Source organism: Anas acuta, chromosome 3 (genome assembly GCF_963932015.1).
Source record: "Anas acuta chromosome 3, bAnaAcu1.1, whole genome shotgun sequence".
Lineage (NCBI taxonomy): Eukaryota > Metazoa > Chordata > Aves > Anseriformes > Anatidae > Anas > Anas acuta.
The window spans coordinates 51,092,945-51,114,975 of record NC_088981.1 but is presented as its reverse complement, the minus strand read 5'-3'; the positions used below and the strand labels follow the sequence as shown (position 1 = coordinate 51,114,975).

General features: G+C 41.4%; 1 protein-coding gene and 1 non-coding gene across 2 annotated transcripts; both read left to right on the top strand.

The window, feature by feature from the left end:
• Window positions 1-486: 486 nt before the first annotated feature.
• TRNAG-GCC (transfer RNA glycine (anticodon GCC)) lies at window positions 487-557 on the top strand. The gene has a single exon. It is a non-coding gene; the product is annotated as a tRNA-Gly (tRNA).
• On the top strand, window positions 506-20,053 carry KATNA1 (katanin catalytic subunit A1). The gene is made up of 11 exons (XM_068677064.1): window positions 506-919; window positions 4,735-4,909; window positions 5,603-5,760; window positions 8,829-9,012; window positions 10,545-10,666; window positions 11,899-12,004; window positions 12,217-12,375; window positions 13,588-13,714; window positions 15,237-15,371; window positions 15,645-15,771; window positions 19,718-20,053. The coding sequence occupies exons 2-11, from the start codon at window positions 4,739-4,741 to the stop codon at window positions 19,914-19,916; spliced, it is 1,488 nt and encodes a 495-aa protein (XP_068533165.1). The 5' UTR covers window positions 506-919; window positions 4,735-4,738; the 3' UTR covers window positions 19,917-20,053.
• Window positions 20,054-22,031: the final 1,978 nt, after the last annotated feature.

The window sequence follows — 22,031 nt, the reverse complement described above, 5'->3', positions numbered from 1 at the left end:
GCTGGCTGAGGTATCTTTGTGTTACCCCAATTTGTTTAACGCCACCGTATCTCTGGGGAGGAATTCACTCAGCTTTAAGAGTAAATAAACGAGTAGGAATGGCACGGGCTGAAACGAGGAAGCTGTGCGGCGTTACGTGAGCTCAGCCCCTACCACCTGCTGGGCTCTGCTCGATTTCTGAGTGAATTTATAACCGGAAAACCAAACAAATGAGAAAAAGGGGGATTTGCGCGCCCTTAGCTAAAACACTGTGTGTGTGCGTGTGCATGCGGCAGCTCCGTGTGCCGTTAAACGAAGCGTACCACAAAAAAAAGTCGATAAAATGCCGCCCACAGCCGTTGCCCTCAACGGCCGCCGCCAGCTTTCAAACGGCCGCGGCGGGGCGGGGGCAGGGCCGGGGGCGGGGTTTGGGGTCTGGCGGCAGCGCGGGCAGGGCCCGGCCCCGCGCCCTTTAACGGAGCAGCCCCGGAGCCCCCTCCCGGAGCCGCATTGGTGGTTCAGTGGTAGAATTCTCGCCTGCCACGCGGGAGGCCCGGGTTCGATTCCCGGCCAATGCAGTTACGCTTTTATCATTTTCTATATGTTTATTTTTTATTTTTATTTTTAAAGTAATAATTATTGTTAAAGAAAACAGCCGAAACCTCACTGCCAGCGCCGAAACGAGCATTAACCGTGCTGCGCGGTGCCGCCAGCCCGCACGGCGGCGGGGCTGGAAGTGACGCAGCCGGATTTGCCTTCAAACCGGCGGCGGCGGCAGGAGGCGGCCGAGGCGGGGCCACCCCCTCCCGTCCCGTCCCCTCCTCCCGTCCCGTCTGAGGCAGGAGCGGCGGCCCCGGGGCTCCCGGCAGCCGCCAGCGCGGTACCGAGCGCTCCCCGGTGCCCCCCGGTCGCGGCAGGGCAGCGGCGCGGCCGCCCTGAGGTGAGGGGAGGGGAGGGGAGGCGGCGGTGGGGACCCCGGGGGGCACGGGGTGTGGGGCTGCTGGGGGCGGGGAGCGGGGTCTGTGCTGGCTGGGCTGGGCGCTCCCCGCCCCCTCATTTTCCCTCTTTCTCGGTTTTTCTGGGTTCTTCCTCCCAAAATCCGCCTTGGGGTTTTGCTGCAGGCCCCGCTGAAGCCGCTGAGGGGGTGCGCGGTGGGTGTCTGGGGGGGCAGCCCCTGTGGGGTGGTGTTTGCCTTTCACCGCCCTCACTGGTAAACGCAGCGAGCAGGTGGTTTGGTACCCCATAACACAGCACCTGTAAGGTCTTTGGGGTACTTGGCACAACCACGCTCCAAACTCCAGCATTTGTTATCAACAGGTCTGTTTGAGAGCAGGATGCTAAAGCTGGGAGGGAGCTCTGAGGCGATGTGGTCCCGTCACACAGCGCTGGGGCAAAAATTGGTTCTCGAAAGCTCTCACTTTGGGTTTCTCTGTGTTTTGCTGAGAGAGCTTTCTGCATTTCACGTGGTTGCTTTGATGTCGAAGCCTGCATAGCAGACGGGGGTAATGGGAACAGGAACACCTCGCCAGGGCTCAGCGCTGGCGTAGCCCAGGCATTAAGGGCTGACTGAGGGACTGCAGAAATATTTTCCTCGTAGGGCTTGTACTGTCCTCTGAGTCACCAGAGGAGCCCATGGGTCCTACACAGAAACTGATAGACCCTGACTTTATTCTTCCCTCCCAACATCTCAATATCATTATTTTTTTCTTTATGTGTATGGGGGACTTTGTAGGGTTCAGCTTCCCGTATTGTAACATGATCAACTTCAGGTATTTCTTGATAATTCCTTAAAGTTGTTACTGAAAACATGACGCATCCTCAGTGTTTCCATGATGATGGTCAGGCTGTTACCTTTAAACTGAAAAACAAAAATAAGTTCCCAAACCTCATTCTCCAAAGCTGCAGATACCTTGAACCTCGCTTAGTTTCAACCCATGCTGCTCCTGGCTCTTTCAAACTCTGGAAGTATTTTGGGTGCTTGGGGCAAATGGTGAAGTGTATTCTGCTGCTGGAGATGGGTTAATTTGATGGGTTTCTTTTGTGTTGCTCTGTGGGAGCCCAAAATGCTCACAGCTAGCGTAAAGAGAGAGTGTTGTGAAGTGTGTGTGTGTACACGTAGAATTAAACCACAAGACAAAGCATTGAGGTTATTTGTCTTCTGTCCTGCTCGTTGTCAACTTTACAAGCTTGTTGCTGTTGGGACGTAGATAATTTCACTGGGTATGATTCACGGGAAGGTCATAGCTGATAAGTGCAGCCTTGCTGCTTGGACATCCTGTTACGTGACAGCACGAGGTATTTGAAAATACTTTAAAAATTAAGCAGTTTGGAATTAGGTCCTTTTTGAAGGATCCTTTCTAATTTTGTTCATTGTTAGATGTTAGCTCATCTTTCTTCTGTGTCCAGTCCTTTTTTCTGTCCATCCTTTCTTCTCTCACCTAAAAATCACATTTGCCTGTCTGTTATGTGCAATACCGTCATCAGGGTCCTGAGCTCTTGTCTCTGCCTAACCTAGCCTCAGTACTTTTTTTTTTTTGATTCCTGCTATTAGTTCTTTTCCACTTGTAAAAGTTGAAAACTTCACAAAAGTAAAGTGTTTTGTTTTTTTTAAAAAAAGTCCCCAATACTTACGCAGAATTGCTGTTCTGCTTGATTACTCTAATAATACCAAGTGTTTCTACACTGTTTCATTTTACTTTTCTTCTTTTTTCCTTTTTTTTTTTTTTTTTTCTAGTTGACTTCTCACGGTGTTTGAAAGTCTGGCTTGGCTTTAGTAACTTGCTATTACTTGATTTTTTAAAACCTTTATTAGCATCTTGCTCAACGCATGATTTCAGAAGCGTTAGTCATCAGTTTGGATTCACAGGACAGGCAAACAGGTGTATCTGGTAGGATGAGCACGGGTGGAAAAGCCTGCTCCTAAATATAGCAGTAAAAACTTCAGTAATATCTGCGTGATGATCCATCTGGCAGCTGGCAAACACCTTCAGGCTCTTTCTCCTGAGGTAAAAACCAAAACTCCCAAGTCGAGCTCTGTCTCCACAGCTTAATTGGAGTGGGATGTGGCGGTGTGCAGAGCTGCTGGCCACGCTCACGCTATCAGCTTGTACACATCCCTGTGGCTAGCTCGGCGAGCCTCTGGCCAGGGTGAGATTAGGGAGGGTACAGCCACTGCCGGGCCCACCTTCAGCTGTCCTGTTGGCAAAGTTTTGCTGTTTGGGCTGAAACTTTTCTCTGCAGCTTCGAGGGAAGCTGAGGAAGGAAGAGAAAGGAAGGAAAAGGCAATGCTGGCTCAAGAGCGGATCAGCTGTGTGTTCAGGCGTAAAGCTGCTGGGGAAGGGAACAGAAAACGGAGGAGTGGAAGCTTTAAACTGTTTGATATGTACATAGCAGCTCATCTTCATGGTGGGGACTTTACATTTTAGCAGTGTGACTTCTGAAACCTCTGCTAATGTGTCCAAATTTGACCATGACCTGGTCTTCAAATTGTTCAGTCTTAAGTCTGTTTATTGCGTGCGTGAATTCAGTGCCTCTTACATTCTTTAAATAGTTGATCTGTATCAAGTATGCTTCATCCCAGGGCTTAGCAGTAATTGCTTGCTTGCAATTGCTTCCTACTGGTGCTGGGTAAAGGTGCTGAAACGAGAGCAAGAAGACTCTCCTGCAGGCTTGTTTATTTGCTTATTTTGATGTTGTCTGTGCTTGGGTCTGGGAAACTTGAAGGAGAGGAGGACAATTCTTGGTGTGAAGGAAACAGGGAAAGTAGAGGTGGTGCAGGTATCTTGGAGAGCAAGGGCATAGGATGTGTAAATAATGGCTAAAACCTGAGGAGGACTGCTCTGTGGATGAAGGCAGGACTGTAAAGAATAAATCTACTTGCTAGCTAGTCTAGCTATTGCAGTACTCGTGCAAATAATAATTCTGTGCTATTCTAATCTAAGAGTACAGGTTCTGCTAATGCTGCAAAGCAGAAGAGGTCACATTCCGTAGTGTTTGCTCCCAAAAAGCACTTGTGGGAAAGTTAGCATGGTTTGAACAATATGTTAAATAAAGTGAGCAGCCACAGAGCGAGCATTCAATTCTGGCTTTTCCTTACATTTCAGTGATATCTTACCTGCCTCAAAACGGAGGCTCTGTTGTTTAAAAATGAGGGTGATGGGAAGGGGCAAGGTGGGCATGGAAGGTGGATATTTGTTTCAAGGAAATATTAAACAAAACTGAAGATCTGTTTAAAAAAAAAAAGAAAAGAAAAGAAAAAGGGAAAACATTATCCACAATACAGAATCAGGCTGTTAAGTTTATATATGGGGAATGCTAAGGCAGAAAAATAAATAATAATAATAAAAAAAAAAAACAGAACCTAATGCATCTAGAGGAAAAACTTAGTTTTTAACAGCAGATCATTGTAGTATGGGGACTGTTGTAGCACTAAGAATAAAATACCAAATGAAGAGGAAAGGGAGGTTATGCAGTTGCGGTTTGTAAAGGCGTGTTAAATCTGCATGTCTTGTATATAATTTTAAACAGAATCCTCATTACATGAAGTGAAAAGTTCCACTTCTACCAATAGAGAAGCAATTTTCCTTTTACATGGCTGACATTCATTCTGGAACCTTTTTCTAACCAATGTATTTTGCTGTTTCTGTGTTTTGATATGCCCAGTGGGGTAACAATCATGTGAAAATAGTTGCAAAAATTTGCTCTGTTCCTGGCTTGTGGGATTTTTTTCCTTAATGTGTTTACTATCTTTTTCAGCTTCATGTTGAACATGAGCCTTGTTATGATCAGTGAGAATGTAAAGCTGGCTCGTGAGTATGCCTTACTGGGAAACTATGACTCTGCACTGGTTTACTACCAGGGAGTTCTTGACCAGATGAATAAGTACCTCTACTCTGTCAGAGATACCTATCTGCAGCAGAAATGGCAACAGGTAAATAATCCTTTTCTGGGACATTTTGAGGGTAAAGCATTAAACTAGCAAAGAGCACCTTGTTTATTGAACAGAAGTTCAAAAATTGTTGCACTGCTCTCTGATAAACTTTAGTGTTACTTTACAGACATGTGTAAGGCTTCATTAAGAATTCTGGCTCTGATGCTGACAAATAGGGAGTGAAACTCAGCTGTGGGAGCCAGTGCAATGTCTGGCTTGTCAGCTTCTGTTTATGCTGGAGCTTTTTTTTCTAGCTAGTATTACTTTGAATAGTCATATTTCTCTCTGCTCCAGTAGTGTGACTTAACAGACATTTAATAGAAACTGAATTGTGGCTGCCACGTTAACTTACGCTTAACATAAGCCGTCATTTCCACATTGACATTCAGTTGATAAGGTTGCACTCTTTTCTGTCATACTCTTCTCATGTGTATTGTTTAATACAGAAAACCTGTCAGAAGTCTTTTCAGTGTTAAATTCAAAATCTTTTTTTTTTTTTTATTCTTGAAGTGTGCTGGGAAAGGCAGAAGAACAATTTTAATATCTGATGTGCATTATTCTTGTCTCTTTAAGTAGGATGAGGTAACTTATGAAACCTTGTGGAATCCATCCAGGCATTACATAGGCTTAAACAGAAGATTACAACAAACTTACTTGCACTGTGTGTAATCTACCTTTTTTTCTATTTATCAGGTTTGGCAGGAGATAAGCGTGGAAGCTAAGCATGTGAAAGATATAATGAAAACACTAGAGAGCTTTAAACTAGACAGTACTCCTTTGAAAGCTTCACAACAAGAATTACCAGCTCATGATGCAGAAGTCTGGTCTTTGCCAGTACCTGCTGAACGGAGGTAAGAGGAAACCTGGAGACATTAAATTAACATTTATCAGTGTCAAATGTGCTTTGACTTCAGCCTGCTCCTGTGCAATTTCTGTTCAGAGCTTGTTATTACTTATAATACAACATGGTGGTGGAGATGCCATTTTGAGGCATCCTCCTTCAGAACATTTTGAGGCTTTTGTCCTTTAGAGGCTGACCAATGTCAAGGTTCTTTGTGCATACATTTGTTTGTTTTTTCTGAGTTGTGTTAAACTTGTCATTCTGTGGAGCTCAAGTCTATTCCTGAATTGCTCTTTTCATCAACTTTAAAATGATTCTGCGTGTATCTGACACGACAAGGATGAAATGTTACCAGAGTAATGGGAAAATCTTGAAGTGCCAAGTTCAGTTCTTTTCATGTAGCAAGTTGGTACCCTGATCTCCACGAACTGGTCAGTTATGCTACAATATGCTGCTGTTGCGTGTGTTTGTTTGAAACTTGGAGCAGTCTCGTTTCAAACAACTCTAAGCCTTGCACCTACCAGGGCCTGATATCTGCTAGAAAGACAACACAGCAGAGCTCAAACGATCTAGGAGATTTCTTGAGTGCACTGATGGCAACTTCCTAGCACAGGTAATTAAGGAGCCAACAAGGAAGGATGCTTTGTACACGATACTGAAAGGAGATACTGTAAAGAAGAGCTGAGGACAAGGGCAACGTTGGCTGCACTGACTAATATTACAGAGTGCGAGATCTAAAGGAGAGAAACATGACCACAGCCTTGGATTTCAAGAGAGCTGACTTCAACCTCTTCGGAGAGATGCTTGGAAAAATCCCATGTTATACAGCCCTGGAGAGGAGAAGGGTCTAGGAGATCTGTCTGATACTCAAGGATCAACTCCTTCAAGCTGAAGAAGGGTCCAGTTTGACAAGCAAGAAGTGAAGTAAAGGTGACAGGAGGCCTGCATGGGTGAGCTGAAGTGAACTTGGACCAAAAGTGTGCAGAGGAGACCCAGGAGGAGTCAGATATATTGGATCTGAAAAGGATTAGAAAAGTGGAGACCAGTCTGGAACTGAGTCTGATGAAGGGTTACAAGAAATGGTTCTGTAAGTACATAAACGAACGTGGGCCTGCTGATGAATGGGGCAGGGGAACTGGTGATGGATGGTGTGGAGAAGATCAAGGTACTTAATGTCTTCTCTGTCTCAACCTTTACCAATAAAGCTGGTGTTTGGAAATACCAGGCCCCTGAGACCAAAGGGAAAGTCTGGAGCAGACACCTCTCCCTTATTGGAGGAGAACTAGGTTAGAGAGCATTTGAACAAACTGAAGGTACTGAAGTCCACGTGTCAGATGGCTTGCTGAGGGAGCTAGTTGACATCACTGCGATGCCACTCTTTGAATGGCCATGGTGACCAGGAGAGGTGTCTGAAGTCTGGGAAAGATCAAGTATCACTTCTGCCTCCAAGAGGGGCACGAAGAAACACAGAGAACTATACATAAGTCATCCTTGGGAAGACGGTAGAAAAAATCTTCCTGGAAAACATTTCCAACCGCGTGAAGGACAAGCAGGTGATCAGGAGTTGTCCACATGAATTTACAAAGGGGAAATAATGCTCAACCAACTTCATTGCCCTCTACAATGAGGTGACTGACTTGGTGGATGATCAGTGGATGTTATTTACCTCAACTTTAGTAGATACTGTCTCCCACAACATTGTTGTAGGCAGGCTGTCAAAGTACAGGTTAGGTAAGTGGACAAGCTAGGTGGATTTAAGAACTTGCTGAATGACTGGGCTCAGAGGATTGTTATCTGTGGCATGACGTCTATTTGGAGGCAAGTCTATCTGGAGTGCTCTGTCTATTTTGGGTTTCCCAGTATGAGAGAGATCGACTTACTGGAGTGAGTCCAGCACAGGGCACCAAAGGTGATTACTTGAGGAAGAGAAAGCTCAGGAGAATCTTACCCATGTGCATAAATACCTGATGAGAGGGAATGAAGTTGTGGGAGCCAAACTCTTCTCATTAGTAGCCAGTAACAAGACAGAAGGCAACGGGGTCAAATTAAAATGCACAAAATTCCACCAGAACATAAGAAAATACTCTTTCACTGTGGGAATGGTCAGACTCTGATGCAGATCTTCTAGAGAGGTTGTGGAGTCTCCATCGTTAGAGATGCTCAAAATCTGACAGGGCACAGCCCTAGGCAGCTCACTCTAACCCTGATTGAGCAGGGTGGCTAAACTAGATGATGTCAAGAGGTCCCTTCCAACCTAACCTAAATAATTACGTTTATGTAAGTGGTAACAGGTGTGTCCAAAACAGTAGTTTTTGCAAGCTGGAGTTTCTGAGAGGAGAGCTTTGAGGGACAGGGTAAAAAATAGCATGTGTTTTTTCCTTTGAAAATCTTGATAAAACATATTGATTGGTGTTCAGAAATGCTTTTTATAAGTTATTTTGTGTGTGTGTGTGTTTCTCTGTATTTCCCTTTAAAACAAAAACGATACCTCTCTGAAGTTAAAATCTGGTAGCTTCATGTTACATTTTGAGTTCGTTTCTATTTTAGTTAGTCCTAGGTTAAGCCAGCAATAGAATCGTAGGCAATGATGGGAGAGATCAGACTTTGTTTTCTTTTTCCCATTGAGATGTAAAAATAATACGTTCCCAAGAAACACTTGTGCTTATTTGAGTTGGAAGTGAGTAACAATTGTGATAAGAATGAAATGTGTATATATATATATATATATATATATATTTCTTTTTCTAAGCTTCAAAATATTAGAATTACGTTTATTTGTGAAATAGGCAAAGCAAGAAGCTTGCTTTAAGCAAATAATGAGCCCTGAACTGGTGGCAAAGGGAAAGTGAATGTTTAGTGGCTATTTAAAAACATCTGTCTTTCTGACCTACATGTCCTGTATGGTGACTCGTCATGTTGTTGGTGCCTTTAATTTCACTGAGTGCAACATCAATATATGCAGATAGATTTTTATCTTGAGCAAAATGTTTTTTATAGCTTGTAACCACTTGATGTGGTTATTTAGTGCTCACCAGCGACTTTGCACTGAGGCTTTTTGCATATATTACAACTAATTAGACCTTCGCCAGGACCCAGAAAACGTCAGTCTGCTCAGTGCAGCGATTGCAGAGGTCACAATAATCGCATAAGTGCAGCTGTCAGAGGCCCTCACCGCCCATCCTCTCGAAATCCCAATGATAAAGGGAAGGCAGTCCGTGGCCGGGAAAAAAAGGAGCAGCAAAATAAAGGAAAAGAGGAAAAGGTAAGTTTGCACATAGCTTCATGATGTGGAGAAACTCAGTCTTGTTTTCTTTAGTATTTTATAAAATTAGATGCCTATAAGATGTTTCTTCTTTTCAAGTCAGTGTGCCAGTTTTAATCTCACTTCATAAGGTATCATTGCTTTATGGACAGTCTTGCTTACTGAAGGGTACAAAATGGATTAATTTAAGCAAACAGAAACCCAGTAATAAAGCCATCCAGAGGAAGTGATCTGCCAAATGTGGAATTGTTCACTGCAATTTGGAGATGATAGTTTAAGATTATACCATTTAATTACTGACAACAGGCTTGGTGGAGCTCATTCAAATATGATGTCCCTGTGGGTTTTTTATTGCTTTTGTATAGTTTAGACTGAGATTGACTTGTCTGTTCCAAAGCATTTCCAGATTGATTTATTCTTAAAGGTATGCTTTTGCCTACTTTTTGTTTTCATTGTTGAGATGTGCTGTTAGCTCCAGATTCCAGAGCAAACAAAAACCTGATGTATTCCATGAAAGAGAGTGATGTGGGATCTATTCTTTTCCACCGGAGTGCTTGAAATTTTGTTCTGGTCTCCATAAATGTAGCTAATGATCATAGTAAGGGATTATACTGAGGACCCTGTATTCATGTCCATGTACTAAAGTTTCTCTTAGTTCCAGCAACCTTATGGTGTGGGCAAGGTGTTACGGCCTGTGCAAATAATATAAACTATACGGGTGGAAATGTTTACCCATGAAGTTTGATACTTTTAGTTAGTAGGAATTAAATCACATTCTCTTTGAGTAATGATCCTCACTCAAAGGACGTACATATGCAGAGGCAGGGTAGTGTGGATTTCTTCTTGTTTTTCTTTTTTTTTTTTTTCCTTTTCTGTCATAACTAGTGCTTACTAAGTGTATAAAAGAAAGGATATGATTAGTCCTTTTTATTTGCTCTCAGTTGCGTGATCTCTTCTGTTTAAGTCTACTCAGCTGTGTAGCTTCTGCTTAGTGCAAAGGTGCTTCTAAGTTCTTGTCATAAGATACTTAGCTTTTCTATTGTTCTTATGGTCTTCATGTGGATCAGCTTTGCTCAAGCTATGTGTGAAAGTCCTGCTTCACTTTTTTTTGTCTACTTGACATATTTATGATACCTATGAGATGTGAGTTAGAAGGTGTCACACTAGGCTAGGCTAATGCAGTTTCACAGAGAATTCCCCCTGCCCAGCTAAATACTGTGGATAGTTTTCAACACCTCTGTGAGAAGAGGCAGATGTTGTTATACTGGGATAGGGGTGTGCAGTTTTGATTACCTACTGAAACAAAGAAACTGCAACGTTGCTTGCTGGCTTTGGGGAGAAGGAAATGGGACCAGAGCAGTACGGAAATGCGAGTGAACCAAATAAATACTGCAGTGCAGCAGTAATATAGATGCCTCATAACTTTTGTGCTCTTTTATATTGCCTTCTAGAAACTTGTGGTCTTGTTATGAAAACCCATTAGTAGCATAACCATTATAGCGTATTTACACTGCTATATCCCTTCTATGTAGAACAAATCTGCATCTGAGATTTCAGAGTCTGAACCAAAGAAGTTTGATAGTACTGGATATGATAAAGACTTAGTAGAAGCTTTGGAAAGAGATATCATTTCTCAAAATCCCAATATTCGATGGTAAGTTTGAATACTGTTGCCAGATCTGAATTGTTGTTTGCTTTTTTCTCTTGTACATTATGATAAGAATTAAATAGTTTAGCTTATGCTCACATATAAGAAGTACATAAAAGCTTTCCTTAAATAGTCAGCTAAGCCTCTTGTGTAGTTGAATATTTTTAGAACTTTTTTCCTCACCCATACAAAACTCAGTCTCTTCTAAGAGTCCTGATACCAATTTGTGAGACGCTATTTTGTAATGTCTAAGATTCTGTTGTCTGACAGCGTCTCTTCATTTAAAACCTGTTTTGTTACCCAGGGGTGTATCAAGATAGAAGACAAATTAACAAGGAAGTTATATCAATTTAGGAACCCTTTGAGTTCTTGCTAGACGCGATATGACTGCCAGTATAAAATATAACCACGTGTCAGACCCTTTACATAAATGTGTTAAATATTAAACCGTATACAAAGGAGGTTTTGTGTTCTGAATGTTTCCAAGCTTATGTGATTTTTGTGGGGATTAAATGAGCAAAAATCTGGCAAATGAAGTAGGCTTAAAAAAAATGAACAAACCCTGACAACTTTGTATGCATAGGACATCTATCATGTATCTCAGTTTAATATGTGAATATACGAATCAATTTTTATACTGAATCTTAAATTACAACTTCAGATTTAAAACTGATTTTCCACCTCATATGTTTTGTAACCACTTTGAGTGCACATTGTAAGGAGAATGCCCTGAGAGTCACCCTCAAGAAAATAAGACAAGCCTGTAAGATTTTTAAGAATTAATACACTTGTAGCTTTGAAAAATAATTCTAAAAATTTATTTCATTTGATTTCCGTTTACTGGTCTTCAGTAAATTGTTTTCTTAATGATGGAAGATGGTATTCAAATTTAAGAGGCAGCCAGCTTCTTAGCAAAAGAGGAAACCATCATCTGTGACTAGCCTAAATTTACCCAGGTTGTCTTATTCTGCTTATTCTTGCTGTGAATAAGAACAACAGTGCTTTAGTGAAATAGGTAATGCCTCTTTGCTTTAGCATCCAGCAGGAGTCCACAGGCTGGTTGACAACTGTGGCTGCAGGCCTTTGCCATTAGAACTTAATTAAATCCAACTCGTTTGTCTGAATTACTGAAGAGCCAGTATATAACAATGAGTTCAGCTGAATACTGATTTCAGCTGTGGACTGATGCTTTTGCAGTCTGTCTGAGTTCTGTCAAACAACTTTTTCTTTCTTGTCAGGGATGATATTGCTGATTTAGTAGAAGCTAAAAAGCTGCTCAAGGAAGCTGTAGTTTTACCGATGTGGATGCCGGAGTTTTTTAAGGGAATTAGAAGACCATGGAAGGTATGAAAAAATCTGATCCTGTGATCATAAGTAGGATTCTGAGATTGGATCTTGGAGCAACAAGAAATTACAGGTGTCTTACAGTTTATATAAATTTTCTTCACTTTTTAATAACAATATTTATGGGAAATAGTACTAACAAAATAAAGGTATCAGACAGATAAATGCTGTCTTCAACTATATTTAAATGTGGTTGTTTTTTATCTTAATAGGGTGTGCTCATGGTTGGTCCTCCTGGTACTGGAAAGACCCTACTGGCAAAAGCTGTAGCAACTGAATGCAAGACTACTTTTTTCAATGTTTCTTCTTCCACGCTTACCTCAAAATACAGAGGAGAGTCTGAGAAGCTTGTTCGTCTACTGTTTGAAATGGTGATTGGAGTTTCTTGACATAAATAATGAAATAACGAAGTAGAATTACTTCTGGAATAGTGAAACCTTGCCAAGTTTTAGAATTAATAGCACATGTAAGAGAGAGCTTTCCAAACTTCAAACACTTCAGGGCATTCTGATTTGGCTATGTACATTGAAGATACGGTTATGGGGACTGTTAGTGTTAGGTCAGAGGTTGGACTCGATGATCTTGAGGTCTCTTCCAACCTAGAAATTCTGTGATTCTGTGATTATTAGTGAACAGCTTCTAAACTGATAAATGAGGTCATCTTTATTTTCAGGGTTAACTTGTTAGAGATAGCTAGCTATAAGCTGATGAGTGCTGTAGGACAAGCTTGTAGGTAAATTTGGAAGGAGAATAATTGCTTTTGGGATGGAAACCCTACGTAGGCTATGTTTTGTTGTTGTGGATGGGTGTTTTTTTTTGTTGTGGTTGACTTGTATTTAAGATAAGTGGACTTCCAAACTGTACCAATTATATAGTTGGCTTCAGAGCACATAATGCTTGAAAAAGTCTCAGAACATTGTAGTATTTTTTGTCGCCAGGCTTGCATGCAGTGTTTGCCAGTGTGCCAAGTGCTGAAGGGGGCAGTAGAGTTGCAATTACAGTAGTCAGGAAATAGAAAATTTTTGCAGTATAGTTTAATGTATTTAATAAGTTAATATCATTACCATCAATTAAACAAATGCATATACACAAAGGAGCACATCATAAATGCTCTAGGGCAATGACTTTTATTATCGTAGACCCTTTTGTTTGACCTCTTCCATTCTCACAAGGGTTAGGGTTATCTTGCAGTTGACCTGTCTCTTGGACAGGTTCCGTATCACGGTGTCCTAGCCCGCTGTTAGTCCTAACTTCACCTGAGTTCTTCTTCAAGTGTTCTGTGATGACTTTGTCAAAATTAAAATAATTCCTAATGGTTTTTTTTTTTTTTTAATGTTTAATAAGATAATAGCCCTAGCTGTTATGACTGCCATAAAATGTTCTGCTCAAATGTCACTAATGGATGCACAGCTGCTCTATAGCTCTGTGTGGTGGTCTAAGAGGCAGGAGGTTAGGTATTGTTTGATACTTCTGGGCTGATTCATTGGGATAAGTATGTCATTACTCAACTCCACTATGCTGCTATTTCTTAAATGTAAGTAGACTGCCATTTCAGCTTCTGCTTTATCTTTTGCTTTCTTCAGGCTCGATTTTATGCCCCAACAACTATATTTATTGATGAGATAGACTCTATCTGTAGTCGCCGGGGAACCTCAGAGGAGCATGAAGCTAGCCGACGTGTGAAAGCAGAACTGCTAGTTCAAATGGATGGTAAATATCCTGATCACTCGGAGCTTTTGGACTGGAGGAAACTTGAGGGAGGGGGAAAAATTCCAAATTTCATTCTTCAGATGTAATTTCTTTCAAAGACTTTTATATAAAATTGGGGCAAAACCCACACAAATACACTATTCCAACTGCCCGTGTGAAAGAAAAAAGGAAACCAATTATTTAACTGTCTTTAAGTATCTGAGCAATGACCTTATATTACTAACCCACAACAATGAAGATTCAGTGGAGAATGCAAGACTTCAGAACTACAGAAGGAGAGAAGTATAAATGGGTCATGTATAAATGTAGCAGCCAGCATGGCATTTAAGTTGTTACCTAGAGTACCCATCTGCTTTTTACTTGTAGAGAAGTGGTTCTAAATAACTGTCACCTGTTCCAATTTAAACTTCAAAGGCAATCCATATACTTAATGTCTTTGGGATTTTTTTTTCCTCCTAAGTTTATAAATACAAAACTATTTTCTTTGTTTTTAAGAAGTGGTTGGGAGACGTTTCTTATTAAACCACTGAGTTCATTACAGCTATTTGCTTAATATTCAGCAAATGGATGAAGCTTAAAAGTAGGTAACTAAAATATTGTTAGAAGCATCCTTTTTGCCACCTTTTTGGCAAGAAGGGAGCAGAAAGGAGCAACCAAAAAGTGCTAATCTCTGCAGTAATTTGTGATAGAATTCCATGAGTCAGGAGAGTTGTATGTTCTGGTTCTCTGATGTTGATACCCTTTTATGTTTGAGTTTAAATAGCAGCAGAGCTGTAATACTATTCTCATAACTCAAGTATGTATAGAAGCTAATTTTGTTAGTAACAACTAATTGAAGTCCTTTTACTTGAGAGTTCATAAATGGTGCTTTATATGCAAATTTTCTGGCAGACTAGGTACAGTGGCTATTCCCCAGCCCAGTCCTATGATTATATGCCAAAACAGTAAGTGCAGATTGTAGCAAGTTTAATGAAATACAACTTCTTTGTTCAGCAGCCATTTCACAGTGCTTTGGAGGCTGAGGTGGTTTCACTGTCTAAAAATTATGATTTAGTCCACTGAATTTGAACATTCACTTCAGCAGTTTATAAGAATCTACTTAAGTATGTGAAACATTTGGCCTGAATTCAGAAGTGAACAAACTCTTGTTAGGGAATAATGCTGCTTTGGCGCGGCTGTTAGTGCGCACTGCCCAGCCCCTGCGTGCTGTTACACGACATTGGTGTGAAAATTCAAAATGCTGTAGTGGCAGAAATGGAAGTAGCTTTGCTGTAGAAGTGTTCCAGCCATGATGGAAGGAACTTCCTGATCTTGTACAGCCTGTGCCATTGCTCCCAACTGAACTGAGTCTGCATTTCTGCTTGCAGTCTGCCAGACAGCTGAAAATGTGAACTTTATTGCACTTTATTTGTTCTATTGCACTTTGACAGCTGCTTTAATATTATAGAGTTGTGAATATTGTTCTTTCTGTGCGTCAAACTGAATAAAACATATGTACGTTTTATTCTTTTCTCCAATGCAGGTGTTGGAGGGGCCACTGAAAATGATGATCCATCTAAGATGGTCATGGTACTTGCTGCTACTAATTTTCCTTGGGATATTGATGAAGCCCTAAGACGAAGACTAGAAAAGAGAATTTACATTCCTTTACCATCAGGTATAAAGACCTGGGGAGAGAAGGGGCTGAAAAGACTGACATCAAAACTATATCAAAACTCATTTAGTTTTGATTGTCTAATTAAAAAGAAAAAAGTCTTGATACATATATGCAGGTTTATTTACAAACTCAGAATCAGGTTAAATTGAAACACTGAACACTTCTGTAGCAAGTGCAGTGTCCTTTCCTTATCCTTCCTCCTTATCCCTCTTCAATTCATTATTTATTTTCAGAAAACAGATTATAAATGTCAATTTTCTGTTCTTTAATTAGCAAAAGGTAGAGAGGAACTCCTAAGAATAAATCTTCGAGAGCTGGAACTGGCAGATGATGTTGACCTTGCAAACATAGCTGAAAAAATGGAGGGTTATTCAGGTGCAGACATTACCAATGTATGCAGGTATGTGAACTTTGCATCGGTTGTGTTATTACTGCTACAAACTCTGAGAAAGTTGTTTTTAAATCTAATTTATGTGATTAAAATTGTTGGATGAGAATACACCATAACTTGTCTTTTATGTATGGCTAAAAGGTAAAATACGGCATTCATGTTTACCTGTATTTCTATTTGATATTGTCATATGACAATGATGAAGAGCAGTTGCAACGTATTAATGAGCTGTGATTTAGGTAAAATTCCACATTCCTTCATGTACACCATGTACACCAAAATGCTTGTGTGAGGAATATCCATAGGATGGTAGACTTCAAGTGGTAGAGCTGCAGTTATTCCACTGAGCTCATACAAATGGAGTAACAGGTGATAGTGACAGAATTACTGAAGTAAAAACATGGAGTGTTCTTTGTGATAAAGAAAAGGCGGACCGTGTTGTGACAGCACAACAGCCGTGTACCTAGCACGTTGGCTTTATCAAGCTGACTTAAGAAACTCCTTCTACCTCTTCCATCTCCACCTCTGCTCAGTATAGAACCACAGACTGGCTGCTCGAGCAGGGACACCCAGAGCAGGCTGCCCAGCACTGCGTCCAGGTGGTTTTTGAAGATCTCCAAGGAGGAGACCCCACAGCCTCTCTGGGCAACCTGTGCCAGTGCTCAGTTACCCACCCAGCACAGAAGTGCTTCCTCATGTTCAGAGGGAACCTCCTGTGCTTCAGTTTGTGCCCATTGCCTCTTGTCCTGGCTCTGAGTACCACTGAAAAGAGCCTGGCTCTTTTCATCTTCCCTTCAGGTATCCTTGAGATCCCCCTCCTGAGCCTCCTCTCCAGGCTGAGCAGTCCCAGGTCTCTCTCCGCCTCTCTTCACAGAAGAGGTGCTGCAGTTCATTCTTCATCTTTGTGGCCCTCCATTGGACTCTCCCCAGTAAATCCCTGTCTCTCTTGAACTGGGGGGCCCAGAGCTGGACACAGAGCTCCAGGTGTGGCCTTACCGACACTGAGTGGAGGATAAAGATCACCTCTCTCAGTCTGCTGGCAGTACTTTGCCTAATGCAGCCAAGAATACTGTTAGTGTTCTTCATACTGTTTGCATGCGATCACTTAAATACCTTCTAAGCCTTCCCCCAGTTGTTTTTTTTTTCCTTTCCTTCCCTTTCCAATTGTTAATTGCTCTTTTAAGAGTCTAATATTAGATTTTACATCTAAACATTTGCATTGGCACAGTTGCAGAGGTGATAAACTGTAATGAGCAGCAAGTGACAACTGAAACTTTTCAAGATGCTGCTGTCCTCTAATAAGCACCCATGTAACTGCTTTCAGGCTCTGGAGGTAGCATTAAAGAGTGGCAGTGCTAGGCTGGACCTCCGAGTTGTGCCAACACAACTGTTGTGGGGCTGTGCTTTGAGCAGGGTGAGAACTGCTCCAGTTTTAAAACACTTGATGGCTTTCCTCAAAAGCAGATCCATTTCTCGCCTCGATTTCTAGTAGAGCTCTGCAAACATTTGTCAGCACAACTGAGAGGACATCCCAGGCTGCAGGGGTGACTGATGGCCTGTAGGCAGAACTGTCACCGAAGCACAAAGGGTCACCTGAGGCTGAAGAGAGACTTCGGAGCCTTGGTATCATTTAGGAGTGACCTTTACACATTGGCTGGGAAAAGCATGTTAGATGCTCACAGTCAGTGCTGTACGGATTTGTTCTGTTTGTGAAACAAATTTGTGGTGGTGTTCAGCTCAGTTTTGGTGTGGGTCATGCTTTGAAAGGAGTTTGTGCTGATAAGTTCATGTTATGAAAAAAGTGCATTAGGCCTGCGAGTTTGTGCATTTTAGCTGCAGTTTGCCTTTTTCAGTCCGCTTGCTTTTCCAGATACAGTGTTTGGTATTTGTAATGAATACTGCACTGGATACTAGCACACTTGTTTAAAAGTCAGAATAATTGTAATGTTTTTGAGTGAATTTCACTTGTATACTGTTGCTTTTTATTTTTTAATCCAAGTTCATTTGGACAAATAGTATAGGAAAGCAAACAAACACCTGAGTCTTTCAGTTGGGGGCAGTTGTCTTAGCATGAAGTGGCAGCAACTAGAAACGTGGACAAGCTGGGATCTGGATGTGCATGATTTGAAATGACTTGAAATTAAGAAGAAAGTACTTAGGTTAGCCTGTGTGTTTACAGTTTGTGAGTGATGCGAGGGAAGACAGATTTTAGATGTTTGTTTTATATACACTGAGACAAAAAGACATATGGCTGATCTTAAAGTGCTTTTGTGTTTCAGCCTTGGTATACAAACATAGGCCAAGTTCAGATTTGTTGAATTTAACAGTCCTTGCTAGCGATAAGTAAAACTTAAGTGGGCCAAGAACTCTGCTTTGCTCAAATTATTCTGCTACCTTAAAGAACTTGAGGTAAAATCCAAAGTTTGCTGAGCCAAAGTGGAAAAACAGTCAGAGATATCAGTGCAGCTCCGAACAGTAAGCACGAGGCTATGAAAAATGAAGGCGAAACTTAATTTTTAAAAAAGCATATTCTGAAAATGTAAAATTACATCTAAATTGCGTATTAGATATCAGTAGGAACTGACTTTGAATTGCTGTTTGAGCGGAGTTTGAAGCTTGAAAGGCCTTTGGAATGGAAGAGACTCCAGTGGGTGGCTTCTTATTATTTGAACATAGCTCGCCAGGCTCTTGGAGTGCATTTGAGAAAGCAGTCAGAGGTGGTGGTCAGTGCTGGAATGTCAGCAAAGTGACCTCACGTAGGAAAGTGGTGGCAGCTGCGCCTGATGATTTATTTATTTATTTATCTATTCCATGTAAACTGCTGACTGGAGGCAAATCAGATGCATGGCTTGTTTCTCTTTCTTTCCCCCTTTGCAGGCTGAGTAAAACTGGCTTTTAGGTCACAAATGGCGATGTAACAGCAAGCATGGTGACATTTGACTAAGATGGAATTTAACAAGGCAACTCTTTCTTCATTGTTGCTGTTCTGAAGTTCTAGTTATTATTCATGAGCTTGCTAAATAACTGTTAGCAACTAGAACGCAGAACTCTGTCAGTTATGGTTTCCTTTGGGGGAAAAACTGAAACAGAATATGCCAAAACTGTCTTTCTAAATCCTCCTAGAAGACTGTACAAGTCTTTTCCCCTCTGGATTCTCACCTACTAATGCGATATGATACGCTATTGTGATATTGCCTGAATTGCCATTCCATCCTTTTTACTGCTAGACAAAATGGCGCTTTTATTATTTTTTAACACAAGCTTTGTAACAGTGAAATAGCAGGAACTGCAGTCTCTGTGTTTTCCATTTATGAAAGTATTCAGCTCATCAGCTGCTACTTGTATTAACGTTGGAAATCCAAATGCAGTCAAACAATGCAGCAAGAAAATGTCTTCGTAAGTGCAACAGTTGATACTTAATGAGATCAGAAGTTTGAGGAGGCAAAGGTTGAACAGGTTTTGTAGCTTACTGTTTAGCTTTGAATGTACAGACTGGAGGTAGATAACATAGACCGCTCTTTCTTTGAAGCAGATGTATTTGGACCAGGAAACATTCAAAACATTCCAGCTCTTTCTTCTATACATGGGAGTAGTGAACCATTACTTCACCTTGTTCCTGCTTAAAAATGCTAAATCCAGCAGCTGCATCAAAGGCATGCATTAGCCTTAGATAAACTGGTTAATCTTTACCTCGTTTGTTCAGCTGGTGTAGTTAGTATAAGAGCCACTCAGAGATCCAGTGAGGAGAAGTCAATGTTTGAAAAATATGACTGGCGTGGTATTGCCGGCTCTCCAGGCACTTAGAAATCTTCCTATGAAATTTTAGAATTACTTGTTACATTCAAAAAAGACCGAAAAGCTTAACTGGGATGTTCAAACAACGGAACTTGCGATCCTCTATTGGGTAACATCTTTTTTCCTTCCTTCCCCACCCTCTCCACCCTGTACCTCACAGAGATGCGTCGTTGATGGCTATGAGAAGGCGTATCGAAGGCTTGACACCCGAAGAAATAAGAAATCTTTCGCGAGATGAAATGCACATGCCAACAACTATGGAAGACTTTGAAATAGCTTTAAAGAAAGTTTCTAAATCTGTATCTGCTGCGGACATTGAGAAATACGAGAAATGGATAGTTGAATTTGGATCATGCTGAGTTGTCTTATCTTGAAGTCACCTTACGTCTTAAAACAGCTTCAGAAGTAGTTAGTGTGTCAGTGCACTGCGTGCTCTTTTTAACTTTTGTAATTTAAGAGCAACAGATATCTAAATAAATATTTTTTAAAATGCAAATTCTCTCTAGCTGTCTTTGAAGTAGCTCAATAGTTACCTGTTTTTCTCAAATGTGAAAGCTGTTGGTGGCATCTGCTTTAATCTTCAAGGTTTTAAAATATGAGTTAAAATTAATACTGGAACATATGCATCAGAGGGTCTGCTCTTGAAAAAATGGCTGTTATAAACAAACAAACAAACAAAAAAAACACAAAAAAACCCTGCTAAATATGTAAGGGATGCTGAAAGCTAGAAGACAGGATGAGCACACAGTTAAATGGATAAATGGATGATTTTGCTCACTGACCTTAGAGAATTTACCCTTAACCTTTGTACAGGTCCTGTTATTAATGGCCTAGAAATGGTTTGTGATTCAGGACAGAATGCGTGTGGTTCTACAGTGACCATTTAGGTTATAACGTTAGATTTTAACAGTTGTCATAGTAACCGAAACATCCATGATTTCTGTCCATCTCCTTTAGAATACCCATTATTTTGGAAGCACTCCTTCCAGCCAGCTCCTCTCAGCGCTGCTGCCTGCGGTTCTTGCAGCTAAGCACCGTGCTGTCCCGTGAGTCAAATACGCAGAGACTTGTTTCAGCTGGCAGGCGTGTGCTGAATGAAAGAGCTTATGTGCCTCTCCAGGTGCTGCAAGGCAGGTGAAAAGGGCAAATGGTAATGAAAACTAGGGGTCAGAGGGGAAGGCAAAGGAGCCCCAAGCACACAGTTCTATAAATGCCATGATCACGAACATCTTGTTAATGTACTTAAAATTCACCACTAGGTCATGAGTGACAGCTCAACACAATGACAAGGGGCTTCAAGCTGGCCCGGTAACAAGGCACGGTAGGAAAACACGGAGATGCAGGTAGTGCTGAGAGCTCCTGAGTCCTGTGGTGGACCTGGTGTGATGAACCCAGAAATGCCTCTCAGACAAACCAGCCAAACAACCAGAAAAAAAAAAAAAAAAAACAACCAAAAAACTACTACTTTCCTACAGTGACTTCTTGTTTTTAAATCCCTTCCAACTCCTGTGTCTGGAAACTGGTGCGCAGGCCACTTGCCCTTTCCCAACTTGTTGGCTACGGTAAGGAGTTTTTAAATTTCTTTACAAAATGGTTCAGGCTTGTCCCAGCTCGAACTAGCACTCCTACAGGAGGCAGGAAATTTTTTGACTCGGAAAAAACAGGGACCTGCTAAAGCAGAACAGTGGCACTAACACTTTTTAAGACTTAATAGCTCTGGCTCTGTAGCACAGCAGTGTTATCTGGTAAATATTGAGCTTCTGTTCAAGATCTACACTATTTTTTCACTTAATTTCCTGCAACTGATGGTAGTATTTCTTTCCTTGTGCCTTGTAACCGTGTAGAACACAATACATAAAAAAAGAGGATTATTTAGTCTGGAAATCAGCTAATTTGTGAAGCAGTACCAACACTTCTTCAGGCTTAACCACTCCTTTATATCGCAGCTGTTTAGACCAGCGTTAAATCATGTTGCTGTGCAGGTGCTTGGTTTATAGTTTCACAAGTAAGGATGCAATGAGCACACGCCAACAGCTGCTCAATTTCCATCTGTACTGAATTCATCCCGTGCTTGTGCAATAAGGAAAAATTCTTCTATGCTGTCTGGCCACTCCCTAATTTTTTCCGTAATTTTCAGCCTTATACAGCGCTTCTGTTTGAACTGTGGTAATGAAGTGGCTAGGTCTGTTAGTGCCAAGTGGCAGGAACACTTCCACATCCATGGAAGAGGGCTTTGTTAAAGGCTTGCTTCAGCAATTCTTCTCTGTGTAGTCACCATCCCTGGGCTGGTCTTAACAGAGTTCTTACATTTCACCTGTCATGTTTCTTGTCACCAAATTTCCTTCTTAGTCGAGGTGCCTCTAGCTCCAGCACCACTTAGGTTTTACGCAGTCGTGTTACCGTTGTGGTGGCTCTTGCAGCAGAGCCCAGGGAATACACTGCGTGTGACTCCGGGCTGTTAGCCACTGCTGGAC

What these genes read in the sequence shown, in the direction of transcription:
- KATNA1 (XM_068677064.1), top strand. Translation starts at nt 4,739, where the DNA reads ATGTTGAACATGAGCCTTGTTATGATCAGTGAGAATGTAAAGCTGGCT. An exon ending in CAAAATCCCAATATTCGATG is followed by an intron (nt 10,667 to 11,898) that starts GTAAGTTTGAAT and finishes CTTTCTTGTCAG; the next exon opens with GGATGATATTGCTGATTTAG. An exon ending in TTACATTCCTTTACCATCAG is followed by an intron (nt 15,372 to 15,644) that starts GTATAAAGACCT and finishes TTCTTTAATTAG; the next exon opens with CAAAAGGTAGAGAGGAACTC.